Here is a 16884-nt window from a genome sequence, read left to right on the forward strand (position 1 = left end):
GATGAGCAAGGCATAGAAGCAAACCGCCCAAGTCGTTAATCAGCGATGAGCCCGGGGCAAAACCTCGGTCGCGACCCACACCTTACACCTCCTCATCGTCCTCGTCACCCGTCTCTGCCGGCCGAGCCGCGGTCGCGCCGACAGCGCCGCCGCTGCCACTCCCACTCCCACGAACTCTAACTCGAGCACTACCCCGAGCACCCTGCCCAGCCGCAGCTGTGTATGCAGTGCTAGTAGTAGCAGTGGCAGCACCACCAGCCGCATCCCGGCTCCCCGCGCCGCTGCCACCGATGAGACGGATTCTAGTAGTCCGCGGCGGAGCCGGGGGAGGCGCGGCCGCGGCTGCGGTGGCAGCAGGAGCTGGACGAACTGGGCGGCCGAGGCGGTCCAGCGGGACGGGATTGGAGCTGGGGGGCTCGAGCGCGGCGAGGGCGCGCCGCTCGGTGCCGGGGGCCTCGTAGCCGGTGGTATAGTTTTCGGTGTGGGTGAAGATGGAGGCGGGGTAGCGGGTGTCTGGCCGGGGGTAGGCTGGGATGCTGGTGGCGACGTGGCTCGCCGACGCGAGGGCGCGGTTGTCGTTGTCGTTGTCGTTGTCGTTGCCGACGGTCCCGGCGGCGGAGTCTGAAGTCGACTCCGCAGTCTGCTCCCTCGGAGCAGCCGCAGCTGGACGATGCTCAAGAACGGGCGAAGGGACGTCTTGACGGTGCTCGGGAGCAGGCGAGAAGTCGTCGTCGCGGAAATACCCTCGCTCAATTCCCAGGACATAGGCGCGGTGAGCAATCGTCTGGAGCTGTGAACTTGTAAGACGCTGCGGCGGCGCCTCTTGCTGCTCCTGCTCCTGCTCCCGCTCCGCTGCCTCCTCCGCCGTGGCTTCGCGGCTGGCCTTCTTGCTGGGTTGAGCATCGTCGGGGAGGTTAGGCTCGCCCAAGGGGGAGCGCTCCTCAACTCCGAGACGCTGAGCCAGGGCTCGCTTCACCCGGAGCGCGCTCTCCAAGTGGGCGTTGAAGTCGTCCGTGATCCGGAGCCACGGCGCCAAGGGCCGCATCAAAGCCTCTATCGCGCGCAGATCGTGGTCGAGCTGGTGGATCAGGCCCTGGTCGTCCGCCGCGAAGCGCTGAGGAGGTTGAGCAGCGAGATGCTCGCGGTGCAGTTGCGGCTGCTGCTGGGCCGGCGCGAGCTGTGGCGCCACGGCAGGGACGGCGGGAGCAGGGACATCGGAAACAGCGGGAGCGGCGACAATGTCGAGCACACTCTCTCCGACTTCAGACGGAGGCTCGTTATCGGCTTGGGACTATAAGAATTATTTGTCAGAAAGCGAACTTGCCTCAAACATACCCTGTCGAGCTTGTCGTCGCTTACCTCGTCGCGGTCGTCGTCGCTCACCTCGTTGTGCTCGCCGTCGCCCTCACCCACCACGGGCTGTCGAGCCGGCTGCTGCGGGGCCGCCGGAGCAGCGGCGGGAGGGATGCCGGGCTGCCGAGGCTCGTACCCACGCTGCTGGTCCTGCTCCCTCGTGGTCAGGAAGCCGCCCAGGTCCCAGCTGTGCACCTCGTCTTCGTGGAGGGCGATCCACTGTTCGAGGCGGCCCCGGTTCGTGTCGGGGACTTGGTACAGGCGCGGGTAGACGAGCGCGAAGTGGCGCAGCTCCTCCTCGGTGAAGTTGACGGCGGTGACGTCGAAGTCCGTGTTGGCCCTCGGCGTCAGCCGTCGCGTGACGGTGCGCACATCGTCCTGCTCCGAGGGCGGGACGGTGCGGTGGTAGGTGCGGCCGTTGACGACCATGGGACGTCCTCGCTTGGGCATGATTGTGGTGCGCCAAGTGTGATCGCCAAGGGGTTTCGTTCACTGAAAGTCGTTTTGTTGTCGATGGGGTCTTGATAACGAGTGAGAGGATACGAGAGAGGGAGAGAGGATGGGTAGCGAAGACGGGAGTGACGAAAAACTCGAAGAGCAAGACGAAGAAGGAAAACAAAGCTGGTCGAGAGGAGGGGAGGAGAAGAGTTGGGCCTGCCTCTCTTTGGCCAGGAAAGAAAACTTTGCACTCAAGGCACAACAGGCCAACCACGGATGGAGCGCCATGAGATCCCCAGAATCTCACTGTAGATAGGCGGCCAATGGCGCGAAGATCTCCGTGCAGTCGGGCCCGCATCTTGCTCACTGACACGATCGCCAGCTGGCGAAGAATGATTATCTCTCCCGGGTGCGTTACCGGCCTAGAAAGGGAGTGCGGAAGCCGTCGACGGGATGGACAGCCGAAAGATGGCCAGCAAGAGGGGCGCCAGGGACGACGGATCCGGGACAACACCATCATGCAGAGCAACATAGCCAGGAGTCAAATTGACTACAGATGATCCGCAACGAGGCAGGCATCTGGCAAGATGATAATGGTGGAGGCAGGGCTTGCGTAAACATATGCCAGTTGAACCGCACACTTGATAATGTACAAGTACGTGAATTCAGCAATAGCGTTGGCCTACACCAGAGTTGGACAAGGCTGAAGGTGATGAATGAAACTGCTATCTTGGGCTGATCTTGTAAGCCTAGGCCGCTGTTCACTTTCACTGTAGTTCTGCGAGCTGTCCTTCTCGCACAGTTGCAGCCTGACAGCTAGAATAGGATCCACAGGCTTAAAGTCCTTGAGAATGGTTCTTACTGTTTCTTAGAGAGACTTAAGGCTATATAGAATCTTTCTAGAGGTGTGAATTTGGACAAAAGCTCGATTTAGAAGTTCGATTTAGATGAAATTCAATTTGATTCGATTTAGATGAAATTCAATTTGATTTAGACAGAAGCTCGATTTACTTGACAAGAGTTCGATGAATTGCTTCCGACTTGAAGTCAGTCTTCTTAACTGGGTCATGTTCTCCAACTGTGAATGAGAGGGATGAAAACAAAGCTCCGCTGTCCATGGTCAATAACCTAAAACCTGAGAGAGCATCTATTCACCCGCTTGCACTGCCATATGTGTTGAAGGACATGTCTAAACTTTAGATTCTCTTCGCTCATTCAGTCACTGCCATGGACAGCTCGTGTGAATTCAACCAGAGCCTGCGATTCCCACCACCCGTATAGCGGGATAGATAGTTACAAATAGCTAGCCGCTTCCATGTCTTTTCCTCACAGCATCATCGGCGGTTCCGCCTTATCCATTAAGCCTCTTCACAGCAAGGCAGGACCTTTCTTTCATGATCAGCAGGAGAAGCAGAGCACGGCTGTCAATTAGTGATAATCAATGAACTGTTTATGCAAGCCCATAACCCGGCACAGGGATTTATCTAGGTTCCCCCCTTTTCCGGGTTCTGGCGAAGGGCATCATTGCCTTGGCTGAGGTCAAATGGACCGTAGAAATACGGGCGACTGTGGATTCCTGAGTCGCCATAGCAGACAACTGATCATTCTACATTGCTTTACGATCCATTTTAAGAGGACCCAGAGAAGCAGGCTGCACCGATAGGACCAAACCGGGTAGACTGGTCAGAGCAAGCACTGTGTCATTGGACCAGGCTCCACGACCATCAACCGCTCATCCTCGTCGGATCTCTCGCCGGCGACCGGAAACATAGAAGTCACAGCACACCTGTTCTAGCCTCCCACCTTCGAGGTTCGGCAAGAAAAGTTCGATGGGTCATTCGCAGGGCGGTTATTGCACGACAGTGCGAGGGCTGCCTAGATGTTACCCTCCTGGCTTAGGCTTTGCACCCGTCAGCCAATTCCGCAGCCTGCATTATGTGCGTGATCTGACCCTGCACTGTTCTTCCTTGGCGTTTCCTGTGGTTTCTCGCACGTCTGCGGCTCTTGGACAGCACGAGCCTGGCACGCCCCTGGCCTAAGTCTGTTTACCCCAGCTCTATTCTGAACCAGGAGTATCACGACTCAGCCTTCATTTTTGTACTTAATAGCTCTTTCAGTTCAGCTCTGGACCAGCCCTCAGGCCTACCCAAGGTGTGCTCCAATGCCGGCGGTCTAGGCGTTGCCCTGGCTGCCCCCCGAGGAACATAGCAGTCATCGTGGCGCAGAATAGCCGGCGTACTTGGCAAATCACACGATCCACCGCCAAGCGCCCAGAACAGCTGGTTATATAGCAATACAACCCCAAGGGCTCTTTTTCAGTCCAACGCAATGTGGCGACATTGACGGTTGGCCCGCGTTCAGGTGTCGGTCTCGTTGAGCGGAGATGAAAGGGTTGCCTTTGCCCCCAACTGTGCTTTTTCTTGCGCACCCAGGGCTGCCTTACACGGGCCCATATTGGCCAAGCCCATCTCACATGGAACACGTTTATTCGATGAAATTTGGGTGTTTTACCCCAGATTTCCCCGCTGACCACTTGATTGCCCTCGATTTGTCCCGGACCAGTCGGCAGCATTGCGAGCCGTCTTCTCTCCCAGCGAGCTGGGTGCCCAGAGCGCAACTGTCCGTGTGTCACAGGCCAGAACCCAGCTCCAAGCCGGAGCCGGGTGGCTCTGCCGGGGCCTACCTCAGCCAGCTAGAGTGCCTCGACACACACATAGAGAGCGGTTACCTAAGGTAATCAACCAAGCCGACATCTGGTAGGATCCCATTCGCTTACGGCGTATGCACCTGCGCTTCCAACCGCCATCCATCGCACAGCATGGATCCATCCGAGGCTCTCCCGTCATCTGCCGGGATCCGAGAACGGGTCATCCGGTACCACACTGATGGTCGCTTGCCGGATGCTTATTTTGTCAACCCTTTTCGACGTCCATACGCCGCCCAACTTGGAGACACGGTATAGCGCCCCGGATCGAATTGCCGATGGCGCTAGCCGGCCAGGGCAGGCTGCGGGCGAGGCGCTGTTATATGGAATATTGAACGATCCCGGGAGGAAACACGGCAGGAGGGAGAGTAAACAGCGGAAAGCCGAGTTAAAACGGCACCAGTCACCCCTAGTTGGACGGTTGACTTCGGTCATACTGCGTGGGAGAGCAGGCCTGTCTGTTGACGAGAACATAGCCGCCATGGCTCGACTCACGCTCCTCAAGCTGCTTGCGGTGCCCTGGCTCCTGCTCGCCGGCCTCGTGTCCGGCGACGCAGTGCTGGATCTCCAGAACAAAGGCAGGCCCAACATCGACGCCCAAATTGCCAAGTCGGCGACCTGCACCAAGGACAAGCTCCAGGTGCGGCGGGAATGGTGAGTCCGGAGTCTCTTGTCAACACGGGAACGGGCCTGCCACTGACCCGACATCAGGGGCGACCTCTCGGTGGCCGAGAGGAAGGCCTACATCGCCGCCATGCTATGCATCATGCAGAAGCCGTCCAAGCTGAATCCGACCCAGTTCCCCGGCGCCAAGTCGCGGTACGACGACTTCGTCGTCGTCCATATGAACCAGACCCTGAGCATCCATAACACGGTGCGTGCCTACGGCCCGAGTCTCGCGTGGTCCAATGCTGAACAGCTTCAGGGGAGCTTCCTCTCGTGGCACCGCTACTACACCTGGTCCTTCGAGCGAGTCCTGCGGGAGGAGTGCGGATTCAATGGCACCCAGCCGGTTAGCAGTCTCCCTTCCAGTTCGTTTTGACGCTCTCTCTCATGCTAACCAAAAACGTAACAGTATTGGGACTGGGGACGCTGGGCCCAGGACCCGGAGAAGTCTCCGATCTTTGACGGCAGCGACACCTCTCTCAGCGGCAACGGCGAGAAGATCCAGCACCGCGCCTCGGGCATCGTGCCCGCGGGCAACGGCGGCGGCTGCGTCAAGACCGGCCCCTTCAAGAAGTTGGTCCCCCCTCTCTCCCTCTTCCCTATCCATCCTCACCCTCCTGTCCCACCATTCCTCTCCTGTCTCATCCACAACTCACCACCCCACCCCGCAAACACACACACACACTCACTCACCCACACATCCACACCACTAACAAACACCCCCTCCAGCATGACAGTGCACCTCGGCCCGGTCTCGCCGCTGACCGACCCCGCCCCGCCGGCGAACCCGCGCGCGGACGGGTACGGCGACAACCCGCGGTGCCTGCGGCGGGACATCTCCAACCAGCTGAGCAGCCGGTACCTGCGGACGCAGGACATCGCGAACCTGATCACGTCCTCGGGGGACATCGGGACCTTCCAGAACACGATGCAGAGCGTCGGCGGCGGCGGCGGGTTCGGCTTCGGCTCCGGGTTCGGCTCCGGTTCCGGCTCCGGCGCCGGGGTCACGGGAATGGGCGTGCACGCGGCCGGCCACTACACCATCGCGGGCGACCCCGGCGGCGACTTCTACACGTCGCCCAACGACCCGGCCTTCTGGGTGCACCACGGCATGATCGACCGCACGTGGACCATCTGGCAGAGCCAGGACCTGGGCGCGCGCACGCAGGTGATTGCGGGGAGTTCGAGCATGATGGGGTTTGGGCGGGCGCAGAGCCTGGACGATCTCGTGGATCTCGGGGTGGTGGGGAATAAGGTGTACCGCATTCGGGACCTGGTCAGCGTGGTGGATGGGCCGTTTTGCTATGTCTACGAGTGAGAGGGAGGCGGAGTCAGGGTTGTGGAAGCGGGTTGGGTGATGTCCATGCCACAGCTGTTGCCGGTGCCCCGGACTTGAGCTTTCTCTCTCATTCATAATGTTTGCTGACCATCAACCTGGAGCGCACTGTCGATCTGTCGTTGCATTCTCCTTCTAGTTCAGCTAGTACCTGAAGCAGGTTCGTCTTCCAAGGACATATTCTGCGGAACAAGATCAGCGAGCCTCCGTCTATCACATCCTGGTCTAGTTGTGTCCCAGCAGGGCGGAAGATACCTCAAGCAGACACTCTTTGCGTTTTCCGTCGTGACCATCAGGCGGACCACGCAGATGGCTGCTGCATGCAGTATTTTCGTACATCATAACGCTAGCGACCAAAGCAATCGCTAATCTAGCCTCGCAAATGGCCATGCCCTCATGCCATGCCTCATGCAACCAGCGCCTTGACCTCGCCCTCCTTGAGCTTCCCGGCCGCCACGAGCCGTTCGACCTCCGCCTTCCAGACGCCCTTGATCTCGTCGGCGACCGTCAGGCCGTTAAGCTTGCCGGCCAGCGCGGCGATCTCGTCGGCGTCGATCTTGCTCTGCACGAGCTCGACGTCGTTGAGGACGGCGTCGATGGTGGCGGCGGACGGGTCGCCGTCGACGAAGTAGTTGGCGTCCTTGACGGACCCGCGCAGCACGCGCTTGTTCTTCTTGACGGCGTTCTTGGCCGCCTCCTTGGCCTTCTTGGCGGCCTCGCGCTCGGCCTTGGCCTTCTCTTCGGCCTCCTTGGCCGCCCTCTCCTCGGCCTCCTTCTTCAGGCGGGCCTCCTCGGCCGCCTTCTTCTCGGCCGCCTCGCGCTCGAGCCGCTTCTTGTTCTTGGCCGCGTTGGCCTCCTGGCGGAAGCGCTTGATGCGCTCGTCGCCGGCCGAGCACTCGTCGAGCAGCTTCCGCAGGCGCGCGTTGTCTTCGGCCTTCTTCTTCTTGCGCGCGTTGGCGTTCTTGCGCTCCATGTGCCGCTTCTGGTCGCGGTTCTCGTTGTCGTCCGGCACGTCCTCGTCCAGGTACTCGAACGAGCGCCAGCTGTCGAAGTTGTACCAGAAGTTGTAGAAGTTCTCGACCTCCTCCTTGGTCGAGTTCTCGTCGCCGAACGACGGCACCGGGTGCACCTTGCTGAAGCGCGCCTCCGACTTGAACACGTTGCCCCAGAGCTTGTAGTAGTTGCCCTTAGCCAATTGCTTCTTGGTCGGCGGCGGAACGTTGGCCTCCTCGTCGACCGAGTCGAACTGGCGCCGCTTGACCGGGTCGAGCAGGATTTCAGTCGCCTTCTGGATGCACTTGAAGAAGTTGTCATCGTCGGCGCGCCCGGCGGCCGCCTTCTTGTCCGGGTGGTGCTTCAGCACCTTCTTGCGATGGGCGCGCTTGATCTGCTCCTCGGTCGCCCTGTATCGGTACTTGGACAGGCCAAGCACCTTGTAGTGGTCCTGCGTCTTCCAGTCCTTGGCGTCGCGCTGCAGCATGATGGGGTCCTCGGGCTCGCTGATGTCGCTTTCGTTGTCGTCCTCGACTTTCTTGGCCCGCTCCTGAGCCTGTATCCGGTCGTCCTCCGAGAAGGTGCGCTTGTGGCGGGCGCGGCGGGCGTGCGCGAGGAAGTACGGGCCCACGGGCTCGAGCGTGCGCTGCGTCGCGCGCTCGTTGGTGATCTTGCCGATCGCCTTGAAGCCGTTCTCGGCTTCCCAGCCCTCCGGCAGAGCCGGCAGGGGCAGCGGTACAACGGTGGCCTCCATTGTGTTGCCGTTGTCAGCGGAACGTTTGCAGGTTCCAGGTTCGTTTGGGATGGAGGGGCAACCTGGAATTTTAACATTCTGATGGGTTGCTGGGAATATTTTTCTGGGCCCCTTGCCCATGGCTGTCTCCACTCACAGAACGTTAAAATGTTTTCGCGACCAATCGCCAGGGCAGCTCTGCAATTGCCAGCCGGCGCATGCGCATCGGGCCATTGAGGCGCGGCCATCATCACAGGCTGTTTGATCATTGCAAGTCCTTTTGTCAACAACTGTGTCAAGGACCGCACGAAGCAGCACCCGAACAATGGCGGCTCTCCAAGCATACAGGAATCTACTGCGCGCGACCAGAATCGCCTTTGATGGTAGCCAACACCCACCCTCTGCAACCCTCCGCTGCGCATCTGCGGCTAACACAGGCCGTTACTGTACGGCTGCCCTTCTCCAGGCGACACCCGGGTGCTCAATGCTGCGCGCCAACAGATCCGCCAGGGCTTCCGGGACAAGGCGTCGCTGCCGGCCTCGGATCCGTCAATACAGCCGGCCATTCAACACGCAGAGGAGGTCGCCCGTTTCCTGAAGACCAACCTCGTGCAAGGGAGGCTGGAAGGGGACAAATACAGTGAGTGCGCCTCCGCCATCTCCCGGGCACCGACCGTCACATGCGCTGTTCGCTGTTGGGGCTTGACGCTAACCGTTTCCTGTGCACAGAACTCCGTATCCATGAGTATACCGAACGGGGAGACAACAACAGCATCAAGCTGGCGAACAAGAACGTCAAGGTCGACGGCGTGAAGTGCTGCTCCGAGAGGTAGCAGCAGGAGGCGCCTCCAGGTCTCGGCACAGACAGCCTGTTAAGAAGACGGACGACAGGAGTTTGCAAGCGGGACTTGGTCGCCTGGCAGGAGCACTGCCCATATACTGTATTATAGCCGTCTATGATACCCCCTTCAATGTAACAACGGAACACACAATGCCCAGCGACGATGCAGCAGAGATACCTTTTCCTCCAACCAACCGGTGACCCAATCCTCAAGCCCCAAGAACCGCCAACGCCATGCCATATACAACAGAAAACAGGAGCGACGAAAAATGTCTTCAGTTGCCAGACAAGCTGGCATATTGCACATCGGCCGCCCCTGGCGGCGCCGCCACGGTCAGGCCGGAGAGGTCGTCGGCCTGCGCAGCGGCCGGCTCGTCTCCCTGCGCCGTTCCGTCCTCGATGGCCTTCTGCGGGCCTCTCCGATTTGCCTGGGCAAAAGCCGATCGGCCGTCGCGCAGCATCTCGGCCCGTTCCTCCCTGTCCATCGTCCCGATCGGTTTGGGCACGCTCCACCGGATCCGCATCGGGCAGCCGGCGATGACGGCTCGTCCCTTGCACTCGGCCGCCGCCTTCTCCGCGCCCTCGCGGGTCTCGTAGTTGACGAACGCGCAGTGTGACATGTGCGACACCACCAGCGACTTGATCTTGCCGAACGCCTTGAAGAAGTCGCGGATCTTGTACTCGGGCAGGTCGTCTTCGATGCCCGTGACAAAGAGCGACATGATGTTCCGGTCGGCCGGCGGCAGCCAGTCCTTCGGCCCCGGCGGCGGGGCATTCGGAGGAATCGGCGGCCTCCGCGAACCACCTTTCCCACCCCCTCTCGCGCCGCCCCTCGCGCCCGCCGCGGCCGCCGCTCTCGAATCCCTCGTCCGTATCGGCCCAACACCGCCCAGGCCCGCGCCGGCCGCCGCATTCCCGCCCGTCGCGCTCCCGCCGACCGGATTCCCCTCCGCATCGACCTCCCTCCCCTTCCTGAAATACGGCTTGCTCTGCGCCAGCCGCCGCAGCAGCTCCCGCGCCTTCTCGTCCGCCTTCTCGTACTGCTCGACGCCGGCGCGGCCCTCCTCGATGGCCCGCTCGTTGTTCTGGGCAAAGTACTCGCGGTTGATCTCGCTCTGCGGGCCGGGCGCGACCAGCTCGAGCGCCTTGTCCCGGATGGCGATGGGCAGGCCGTACTGCAGGTCCATGATGCAGCACTGGCACGCGTTCTTGAGGCGCGCGCACGTCAGGCAGATGCCCGTCCGCCGCTTGCGCCCGTGGGCCCGCCCCTCGCCCGCCCAGCTGAACACGGTGAACGGCCGCGTGCACAGCTTGCACTCGGCCCCGTAGTCCTCCTTGAGCATCTTGACGTAGGGGTTCGCCGGCAGGCAGTTCTCGCACACCGACGGGAAGTCGGTCGTTTCCCACCCGGACCGGTTCAGGTCTTGTTTGATTTGAGGCGGCATTTTTTTTTTTTTCCTCGCGGTTTAGTTCTGAGCTGGTGTCGGGCTTTTTGTGGGTTGGTGTTTTAGTTCGTCCGTCGCAGGCTGGTGACGCTGATCAAATGTGGGGTGATGGATCGATCGCATGTTTGGTGAGAAGGCGAGTTTGGAAGTCGGCGTGGCTGGTTGGATTGATAAGCGCTTATCGGTTGCCGCGTCGCGACTGAGACTCTGTGGCTGACAGGTGGCTGACAGGTGCAGGTGCCGCCTCTTATTCGTATTCGCGTTCTGCGAGCCTCACCGCCTTGCCCTTTCGAGTTCGCATCTGCGACTTCCAGTTGTTACCTCCTTACACAATATACGAACGCGAAAGCCTCGATTACTGTTTAGTACTCCAAAGTGCTACTAAGTCCGAAACAAGAATACTGTGGTAAGCAATTCGTAGTGTAGAGCACCACTAGAGAATGTTCTGGCCACTCGAGATCGGGTTCTTGTTCGCATATCGGTTTCGTATATCATAGCCGAGACGGTGAACAAGCGGCCCGCGACGTTGGTTCTTGGTCCGAGTTCTTGGCTTCAATGGCGCAGTGTATGCGGAAAACAGATCCAAACGTGGTTCACTTCATTTACGGGGCTTTTTTCTCCACAAAGTCGTCGAGCGATTGGCGGAGAGGCTGCATTCATGTGAAAATTAGCGTAGTTGGCGCGGTATCAATTCCGCCGTCGTGTAAATTACGACATGCCGCTTTGCTCAAGACTTAAGGGGGGCAGACTGCTTGTTCTGGATGCAAATTTCCCCTTTCGCTGCGCAACTCCAAAAGTCCAAGAGAATTTAATGTCTACGTCTTCAACTCTCTCCCACGCGCTTGACCTGGTGGCTTGATCCTCTATTCCCGAATTCCTGCTTCGTCCGCTTCCCGGCTGTTCGACATGGCGCCCTCCACCAAGGCGAAGGTGGTCCTCGAGAAGGAGGACCACGCGCGCGACGCGGCCTTCATGAAGGCCCTTCACGGCAAGTCGACCGAGGCGGCGGGTGGCTTCGCTGCTATGCTCTCCAAGGACCGCCAAGCCAAGAAGGTCGCAGTGGACGAATACTTCAAGCACTTCGACAACAAGCGCGCCGAGACAGAGACCGACGCCGACAGAGAGGTAGGCTCGCTAGCGGTCCCAATCGCGCAGACAGACGCATTGCTCACCGCTAGCACACAGGCCCGGACAAAAGAGTATGCGAGCTTGACAAGACAGTACGTTACCTCCCCGAGCACTTACGTTGCAGCCCGAACCGCATTCTGACGGCCTGCGCTCGCAGCTATTACAACCTGGCGACGGATCTGTACGAGTATGGCTGGGGCCAGAGCTTCCACTTCTGCCGGTATTCTGTCGGCGAGCCCTTCTACCAGGCCATTGCGCGCCACGAGCACTACCTCGCCTCGAAGATCGGCATTCAAGCCGGCATGAAGGTTCTTGACGTTGGTTGCGGTGTTGGCGGGCCCGCGAGAGAGATCGCCAAGTTCACCGACGCGCACATCACCGGCCTCAACAACAACGACTACCAGATCGAGCGTGCCAGGCGCTACGCTGCGAAGGAGGGCCTGTCGAACCAGCTCGAGTTCGTCAAGGGCGACTTCATGGTATGATTGCCCATTGGGAGGGGGTCCTTGCCAAGCACATGGCAGGTGCTAACAGGAGCAGCAAATGCATTTCCCCGACAACTCGTTCGACGCCGTCTATGCCATCGAGGCCACCGTCCACGCGCCCAAGCTGGTCGGCGTCTACAGCGAGATCTACCGGGTGCTGAAGCCCGGCGGTGTCTTTGGCGTGTACGAGTGGTTGATGACGGACAACTACGACAACGACAACCTGGAGCATCGCGACATCCGCCTCGCGATCGAGGAGGGCAACGGCATCTCGAACATGGTCAAGATCTCGGAGGCCCTCGAGGCGATGAAGGAGGCCGGTTTCGAGCTGCTCCACCACGAGGACCTCGCCAAGCGGCCCGACCCCATCCCGTGGTACTGGGGCATCGCCGGCGAGCTCAAGTACATGCAGTCGTACTGGGACCTGTTCACCGTCCTTCGCATGACCCACGCCGGCCGCAGGGTGGTACACGTCTTCACCGGCCTGCTCGAGACCATCGGTCTGGCGCCCAAGGGCACCAAGAAGACGGCCGACTCGCTCGCCAAGGGCGCCGACGGCCTCGTGGCCGGCGCCAAGAAGGACCTCTTCACCCCGATGTACCTGATGGTCGGCCGCAAGCCTGCCAACTAGACGGTCCATCATGGACAGTGTTGCACACGCTACGATGGGATGACAAAAGGACGGCATGGTAATCACGCGCATGAGCAGATGCAGGGAGGGGATGGGTGCCTCCGGAGTGATAATCCGGAGTGGTATAATCACTAGTAATACTTGCGGTCCGACGACATCGTCCGGCGCTGCCTTTGGGTATATACCGTAATGATAGACTACTCAACCACGCGTTCTACGACTGGAAGTCCGCAGGTCGTGGTTTGCTTCTCGGGTGTCCGCGGCCGTCGGAGTCGCACAGATGATTAAACGGGGGCCAACCTACCGGTTTTTGGACAGCGCTTGTGCATTTGTATGGTTAGAAGTACACCATACGCAAAACGGTGGAGAATAATCACTGCGGTAATGGACGTAGAATGAACTCCAGCAGGCGAACTTATCCAGAGCACATCGTTGTTTGAACGCACAGCCCAAAGTATCCCCACCGCAGTTCAAGCTTCGCAGGCTGAGCTCCCCCGATGAGCGCGCAGGGGTCCAGCGCACTAAGCCGATCTCGTCCTAGCGTTGATTGGTTCGTTGGGGGCTCAACGTCAAGTCCGGACGCTGGTCCCAAGCTTGTCAATTGATAGCAAGAAAAATTCCCTCCGAGACGAGACGGTCTTGCCCGCTCGCGTTCCGTATCACCACATTTCCCGCCGCTGCCGACGCCGTTGATTGCTTCCGTTCCGTGTTGCGAGCGAGCACTTCAATTGAGCGCGCCCTCCGGTTAGACTGTTTCCCGCCCACAGCCCGGTTCTCCTTTTGTTTTTCTCTCCGTTTTCGTTTCCTCAGTTTCCCAAAGCAAATCCGCCGCTATGTCGCGCTACCTCCGACCAGCGGCCCGCCTGGCTGCAACCGCGCGCGCGTCCGCCGTCCGCCCGGCCGCGACCTCGCCCTTCATCTCCAGAGCCGCTGCCGTGCCCAGCCTACAAAAACGGACGTATGCCGATGCCTCCGGCGTCAAGGAGTACACGGTCCGCGACGCCCTGAACGAGGCGCTCGCCGAGGAGCTCGAGTCCAACCCCAAGGTGTTCATTATGGGCGAGGAGGTTGCTCAGTACAACGGCGCATACAAGGTCACCAAGGGCTTGCTAGACCGCTTCGGCGACAAGCGGGTTATTGACACACCGATCACCGAAATGGGCTTCGCCGGTCTGGCGGTTGGCGCTGCCCTGAGCGGGTTGCACCCGGTTGTATGCTCACCTTCTCCCCTCCTCCCCTCCCCCGGTTGCGCCGACAATCGGCATGGGAAACATGGGAAACCCCTATAGAGTGTAGGAGGATGCTTACCACAACCGTACATCAGTGCGAGTTCATGACCTTCAACTTCGCTATGCAAGCCATCGACCACGTCGTCAACTCGGCCGCCAAGACGCTCTACATGTCCGGTGGCATCCAGCCGTGCAACATCACCTTCCGCGGCCCCAACGGCTTCGCCGCCGGTGTCGCCGCCCAGCACTCGCAGGACTACTCGGCCTGGTACGGCAGCGTCCCGGGCCTCAAGGTGGTCGCTCCGTGGTCGGCCGAGGACGCCAAGGGTCTGCTCAAGGCCGCCATCCGGGACCCAAACCCGGTCGTGGTGCTCGAGAACGAGCTGCTGTACGGCCAGTCGTTCCCCATGTCCGAGGCGGCGCAGAAGGACGACTTCGTGCTGCCCTTCGGCAAGGCCAAGATCGAGCGCGCCGGCAAGGACCTGACCATGGTGTCGCTGTCGCGGTGCGTCGGCCAGTCGCTCGTCGCGGCCGAGAACCTCAAGAAGAAGTACGGCGTCGAGGTCGAGGTCATCAACCTGCGCAGCATCAAGCCGCTCGACGTCGAGACCATCGTCAAGTCGGTCAAGAAGACCCACCGGCTGATCTCGGTCGAGTCCGGCTTCCCGGCCTTCGGCGTCGGCGCCGAGATCCTCGCCCTCACCATGGAGTACGCCTTTGACTACCTCGACGCGCCCGCCCAGCGCATCACCGGCGCCGACGTCCCGACCCCCTACGCCCAGAAGCTCGAGGAGATGAGCTTCCCCACCGAGGAGGTCATCGAGAAGTTCGCCGCCAAGCTGCTCCGCCTCTAGGCTGCTTCATTCAACGTGGTTGACGCTGCATGGTGAGAGGATGGGGGGAGGGGGGGTATATCAGCAAGCTTCGGGGTCGAGACCCGGCGCTGAAGGTGACAAGGAAGAAGAAACCTGCGCTTTCTGCCTGCCACATTTTTTCGTTTGTGTGCCTGGTCACGGACAGGGGCCCGGGATATCTTCGGTGAAGCAGGCTGGTAATGGTGTCTAATAGACAGGCTATTGTTGGGAGTTTGTGTACTTGTACGTTGTGTTAAGCCGTTGCGATGCCTAAACACGAAGCATACCTACTCAACACCGAAGAAACGCACCGTGGCCGGCGGCTGGTTCGGAAATGTAGAGAATGATAAAATGTCATTCTCGCTGCCAACCGATCTGACTCGCCCGTGTTTCCCCTTTTCTCCCCCCAGGCCTGCCGTTTCTCCCTAGAGCAAATGCCAGAGGTGAGTATAATCCCGTCCCTCACCGTGTCCGTCACGCCTTTTATATCCCCGAGCTAAGCAACGCAACCCGCGATCAGAAAAACAAAAGCACTAGGGCCCAGCCCAAACCAACCCAGCCCAACCCAACACGCGTTCCCTCGCCCTTTCCTCTCCCTGCCGGAATGTGCACCCCCCTTCCCGTTCCCACTAGAACCCAACCAAGGCCAACACCAAAGGCTACTCTTGAACCTGCATCTCCCCCCCACACGGCCCCAGACCGGCGACCTCGCCGCCGGCGCCGCCCTTGGCAAAGTAGGTCTCGCCCGTGTAGCCGTCCGGGCAGGCGGCGTCGGCGCGGGCCCTGTTGGCGCCCGTCAGGACGATCTTGGTGCACGGCGTGAAGGGCGAGCTGGCGTTGAACAGCCAGCCGGCGCAGCCGGGCGTGTGGCGCGCGCACGAGTCGCAGCACTGCGCCGCCGAGGACGAAGAGGCGAAGTCCGACCTGTACGAGCTCTGCGCGCCGATCCAGGTCACCGGGGAGAGGAAGGTGGTCGGGTCGGTGCAGTTTATTGCTTGCGCGGTGGGGTTGGCGGTCGGGGCGGCGGTGCTGGCGGTGTTGCTGCTGTCCTGCTTGACCGGGGGTGGTGGCATGGTTAGTTGAGGTAGGTTGGGTCCGGTTTTAGGTTTGGTTGTTGGATGTTATGGGACGCGGAGGGGTGTTTGATTGGGAGGAAAAGGACGGTGAACTGGAGGTGGATAAGGAGCGGTGCTTACTGAGGATGTCGGGTTGGTGGAGGCTCTGGTTGCGGTCGGGGAGATGTCGTTGAAAGGTGCGTTGCTGTCGGTGTCGGGTGAGTCGTAGGGGCTGCTCAAGTCAGTGGTTCGCCTGATGGAATGTGTGCGGTCTTTAGAGGCAGGTTTGACGGACCTTTGCCCTGAGAGTCTGTTCAAGGCTCCGAGAATGGCAAGGATAACGGCGGTGCTGCCGACAAGGCAGATCGCCACCCCAAGCCAACGCCCCTTGGAGATGGTCTTGTACCATGGGGTTGGAGGGGGCTCGACATAGACAGCCTCGTGAAAGACACGCTCCTTACTGCCGTCATTATCGCGGCCGATGGACGGAAAGGTGTCGAGCTCGGTGGCGCCTTCGTGCGCCCCGTCGCCACCGCCGACTCCTAGTGTCGCTGCGAGGTTCTCGGTTCTGTTCGCCGGTTCAAAGCCCAAAAACTCGGGTGGGGGATTCGGCAACGTTTCGGTGTACGGATTGTTCGAATCGGACGGCCTGGTCTGTTCCCTCGGTGGAAAAGCCCCGCCGGACGAGTTGGGCACCGACCTGTCGTTCGGGCCCGCGATCTGAGAGGGCGATGCCATGATGGGGGATTTTTGCAGGAAGGCGCTGTCCCCTCCCCCCAAGTATCAATCCCACACCATGCCACTGGTGGGAATTTCTCGGCTGGATGTGACAATGATGTCGATGCGAGTTTCGACGTCAGGGCCGAGGAGAACAATGTTGAGAATTAATGGGACTGTGATTATGTGTAACTGGAAGCAGAAAATATCAGTGTCAAGCCACACAATCGGTTTTCTAATGAGGGAAAGAGGACCGCGGGGTAGTAATTGTCGGCG

General features: G+C 60.2%; 7 protein-coding genes across 7 annotated transcripts; 3 read left to right on the plus strand and 4 right to left on the minus strand.

Annotated features, from left to right (window-relative positions):
- Positions 1-82: 82 nt before the first annotated feature.
- On the minus strand, positions 83-1803 carry THITE_2127744 (uncharacterized protein; the record flags this gene model as incomplete). Its single annotated transcript, XM_003651861.1, has 2 exons — positions 83-1291; positions 1336-1803. 2 exons carry the CDS (start codon positions 1801-1803, stop codon positions 83-85), a joined length of 1677 nt encoding a protein of 558 aa, XP_003651909.1.
- A 3173-nt stretch (positions 1804-4976) lies between these two features.
- THITE_2046868 (uncharacterized protein) lies at positions 4977-6479 on the plus strand (the record flags this gene model as incomplete). The annotated part of the gene is made up of 5 exons (XM_003651862.1): positions 4977-5104; positions 5207-5369; positions 5421-5507; positions 5571-5734; positions 5891-6479. The coding sequence occupies 5 exons, from the start codon at positions 4977-4979 to the stop codon at positions 6477-6479; spliced, it is 1131 nt and encodes a 376-aa protein (XP_003651910.1).
- Positions 6480-6763: 284 nt separating this feature from the next.
- Positions 6764-8654, minus strand: THITE_2112691 (uncharacterized protein). The gene has a single exon (XM_003651863.1). The coding sequence runs from the start codon at positions 8242-8244 to the stop codon at positions 6904-6906; it is 1341 nt and encodes a 446-aa protein (XP_003651911.1). The 5' UTR covers positions 8245-8654; the 3' UTR covers positions 6764-6903.
- A 1-nt stretch (position 8655) lies between these two features.
- Positions 8656-10645, minus strand: THITE_2112692 (uncharacterized protein). Its single transcript, XM_003651864.1, has one exon. It carries the CDS (start codon positions 10507-10509, stop codon positions 9340-9342), a length of 1170 nt encoding a protein of 389 aa, XP_003651912.1. The 5' UTR covers positions 10510-10645; the 3' UTR covers positions 8656-9339.
- A 621-nt stretch (positions 10646-11266) lies between these two features.
- On the plus strand, positions 11267-12960 carry THITE_68084 (sterol 24-C-methyltransferase). The gene is made up of 4 exons (XM_003651865.1): positions 11267-11634; positions 11695-11729; positions 11795-12116; positions 12178-12960. Exons 1-4 carry the CDS (start codon positions 11416-11418, stop codon positions 12751-12753), a joined length of 1152 nt encoding a protein of 383 aa, XP_003651913.1. The 5' UTR covers positions 11267-11415; the 3' UTR covers positions 12754-12960.
- Positions 12961-13339: 379 nt separating this feature from the next.
- On the plus strand, positions 13340-15084 carry THITE_2112699 (uncharacterized protein). The gene is made up of 2 exons (XM_003651866.1): positions 13340-13964; positions 14078-15084. The coding sequence occupies exons 1-2, from the start codon at positions 13587-13589 to the stop codon at positions 14834-14836; spliced, it is 1137 nt and encodes a 378-aa protein (XP_003651914.1). The 5' UTR covers positions 13340-13586; the 3' UTR covers positions 14837-15084.
- An 852-nt stretch (positions 15085-15936) lies between these two features.
- Positions 15937-16736, minus strand: THITE_2112701 (uncharacterized protein). The gene has a single exon (XM_003651867.1). It carries the CDS (start codon positions 16627-16629, stop codon positions 15958-15960), a length of 672 nt encoding a protein of 223 aa, XP_003651915.1. The 5' UTR covers positions 16630-16736; the 3' UTR covers positions 15937-15957.
- Between the last annotated feature and the right edge of the window lie 148 nt (positions 16737-16884).

Source organism: Thermothielavioides terrestris, chromosome 2, assembly GCF_000226115.1.
Source record: "Thermothielavioides terrestris NRRL 8126 chromosome 2, complete sequence".
Taxonomy (NCBI): Eukaryota; Fungi; Ascomycota; class Sordariomycetes; order Sordariales; family Chaetomiaceae; genus Thermothielavioides; species Thermothielavioides terrestris.